This window comes from Cibotium barometz, chromosome 62, assembly GCF_041138505.1.
Source record: "Cibotium barometz isolate CiBa-2024 chromosome 62, ASM4113850v1, whole genome shotgun sequence".
In the NCBI taxonomy this organism is placed as follows: Eukaryota; Viridiplantae; Streptophyta; class Polypodiopsida; order Cyatheales; family Cibotiaceae; genus Cibotium; species Cibotium barometz.
Window position 1 is genome coordinate 4,057,796 of NC_141107.1, and position 2,962 is coordinate 4,060,757.

The following is a 2,962-nucleotide window of genomic DNA, read 5'->3' on the forward strand; positions in this document are numbered from 1 at the left end:
GACAGATAAAATTGAAAATGGCCCTCTGCAAATATTTTTTTTTTTGATGTAAAAAACCAAGAAAAACAAATCATGTCAGAGGACATGCAAATACAGAACATTACATAAACATATTTATACGAAATGTATCGAACATTTAATGTATGACAATAAAGTTTTAAAATTTTGTTTTGCATAGAATAGATTTACGCATAAAATAAAAATAAAAATAATTGAATCGGCCCCTCGATATATACGTGCGTAGTATCTATTAACTTTTATACATTTCACTTTTATATCTTTGCGTAGTATCTATTAACTTTTATACATTTCACTTATTCTCAACCTCTATATGGGTTCACGGTGTTTTTAAGAAAAAAAAATATTCTGTAGAGATCTCTTGGGTATATTCCGGCGCCGCGCGGCCCTTAGAGGGGTTTGCAGACGACGACGGAGTGGTTGGCGATGTGGAGGCTGAACTGGCCGCCCTCCTCGGAGGTGTCGACTTTGGATTGGCCAGGCGGTGGGAGGAGGTGGAACGATTGGATGAGGCGGCCGAGGACGAGGGCGAGGATGGGCATGGCGAGGACGATGCCCGGGCAGCTCCTACGGCCGACACCGAAGGGCAGGAATCGGAAATCGTTACCGGTGGCATCGATTTTGATGTCAGGGCCCAAGAACCTCCGCGGGTCGAACGCCTCCGGCTTGTCCCACATGGCGGGGTTGTTGGCCAAGTACCAAGAGTTCACGACGATTCTGCTCTCGGCCGGTATGTCGTAGCCACCAAGCTTGGCCGGCTTGAGGTTCATGTGCGGCACCATCAGCGGTATCGCCATGCGAAGCCTCATCGTCTCCTTCACCACCGCATGCAGGTAGGGCAGCTTGGGGATGTCTGGTTCTGTCAATGCGACGCCCTTGCCTAGCACCCTCTCCATCTCTTCCCGCACCTTCTGCTGTATGTCTTGGTGGTTCACCAGCTCCGCTATGCCCCATTCAACGGACCATAGAGTCGTCTCAATAGCTGCAGCAGTACATACATGCAGAATTAATATACAAGATATATATATATATATATATATATTGTCAACCCAGTATCATGCAGCTATATTTAAGGTGGACGTCGTATGATCTTAATCAGCTCTCATGATCTTATACTCCGCAATCATGCAGCAAGGCGCAACGAGTCGTGAATTATAATTACTAGCACATACAAATTAGACGCTATCAATTTCTAGTGCGTCATGACCAACTAATTACCAACTCTCTCTGCATGATCCGAGGCTCGCGACCTCACCTGATCATCACCTGCGTAATAATAATTAGTACACAACATATAATGCCACTGAATTCAGTTTTTATACCTGCCACGTTAATGTTCTCCACAATGTACAACACATTGTCCTCATTGATTTCCCCATTCTTCTGCGCATCCAAAATGTGATCGATGCCACACTTCTCCTCAGACTTCAGATCAATATTCATGGCCTTGGAGCTCCTCAATTTCCTGAACCAAGATCACAATACAATAAGAATCCGGGCCCAGTAGCTTTTCGTGATTAGCTGATTAGAACCCCTAATCATCATTCACCTCATATTTTAACATATTCTACAATAGTATACTGCTTTAAAATACCTTCGACGCTCGTCTATGAAGCACTCTTTGAAGAGCTGGAGACGCTCTTCCTTCACCTTCTTGCACAATGCAAGATAACCCCTCAGGAAAGGCCTCAGAATCGGGATGAAATCACCATAATTGAAGTCAAAGCTCTGTGAAAGCCTACTCCTCTCCCCATTCAGCTTCTTGAGCTGCTTGAAGATGGGATCGTCCTCTGTCTCAAACCTCTTGTTGAACATGAGGCGGTACATGTTGTTGTACATGAGCAATTGCAGTCTTCGTCTGATGACAACACCGGTGGTGGAGGCCTCAGGGCGGGCTTTGAGGTCGGCAATGGCGTGATCGATTTCGTCTTCCCAGCAGGCTCTGGATTGCTGCACAACTTTGTTAGTGAAGAAGGGGACAGTCATGATCCTCCTCATCTTTCTCCAGTGGTCGCCATATTCAGTGAACGCCATGTCCTGGCCTTTCCCCGTGAAAACGTCCAAGACGACATTGCGAGAGTGGGAGCCAAACTCTACCCCTTGTGTGTGGAGAACCTCCTTGGCAAGCTCAGGAGACGACACCACCACAAGGTTCCTTTGGCCCATCCTCAGAAGGAAAATGTGCCCAAACTTCTTGGCGAGGTCAGAGAGGTTTCTATGGTTGAGATCATTCCCCACTTGGAACCAGTTGCCAAATATGGGGAGTGCAAGGGGGCCAGGAGGGAGTTTGAGCTTGGGGCGGGCGAGGTGAAGGATGGCAAGGGAGACCAAAACCATTCCCAAAAGGGTTATAAGTAGCATGGATGGCGCAGGAGAAGAGGTCGAGCTGGGGAGGAGAGTCGAAGAGACATCAGAGAGGGCCATGGCCAACATAGCTAGTCGGGCAAGAGCTAGTCCAGCAAAGGTTTACAGTAATTAAACACCCGAAGTACTGTGATGCAAATCGAGAAAAGAGAGTACGTGTGGCTGGGCTGGGAGAGCAGGAGGTGATTATAAGTGCACTACTCTCCAGCTTCGACTAGCTGGGCTCGGCGCACACAGGGATTGAGGATGCTACACAGATTTTTATAGTGGCTTGCACCAAGTCTCTCTCTCTCTCTCTCTCTCTCTCTCTCTCTGTATTGTGACGGAGTCAAGAAGGGCGTTCTTTGCTTCGCAATATTATGACTGGCCTTCTTTGCCTCCTTAGTGTTTGGCTGTCGTGGGCCTTCTGCGCAGTCGCACTCTTATGACTAACCTCCGCAATGTTTCGTTTGAATTTATTTTGTAAAGTTCTTTTCGTGAGGCTCACATTGATAAAACGAAAATAGAATACGATTCTGCCTTGAAAATACCGCATTTCAGACCAACGAGCGAGCAGTGAGCCTTAGCATGACGTACTTGT

At 46.9% G+C, this 2,962-nt stretch overlaps 1 protein-coding gene across 1 annotated transcript; it reads right to left on the bottom strand.

The window, feature by feature from the left end:
• Positions 1-397: 397 nt before the first annotated feature.
• LOC147604038 (trans-cinnamate 4-monooxygenase-like) lies at positions 398-2,671 on the bottom strand. Its single transcript, XM_086795144.1, has 3 exons — positions 1,613-2,671; positions 1,341-1,483; positions 398-1,000 (listed from the first exon to the last, which is right to left on the bottom strand). The coding sequence occupies exons 1-3, from the start codon at positions 2,449-2,451 to the stop codon at positions 408-410; spliced, it is 1,575 nt and encodes a 524-aa protein (XP_086651270.1). The 5' UTR covers positions 2,452-2,671; the 3' UTR covers positions 398-407.
• Positions 2,672-2,962: the final 291 nt, after the last annotated feature.

Coding starts and splice junctions, on each gene's coding strand:
- LOC147604038 (XM_086795144.1), bottom strand. CDS start 2,451: ATGTTGGCCATGGCCCTCTCTGATGTCTCTTCGACTCTCCTCCCCAGC. Junction 1,484..1,612: donor TTCATAGACGAGCGTCGAAG/GTATTTTAAAGC, acceptor ATCTTGGTTCAG/GAAATTGAGGAGCTCCAAGG. Junction 1,001..1,340: donor GGAGAACATTAACGTGGCAG/GTATAAAAACTG, acceptor GTACTGCTGCAG/CTATTGAGACGACTCTATGG.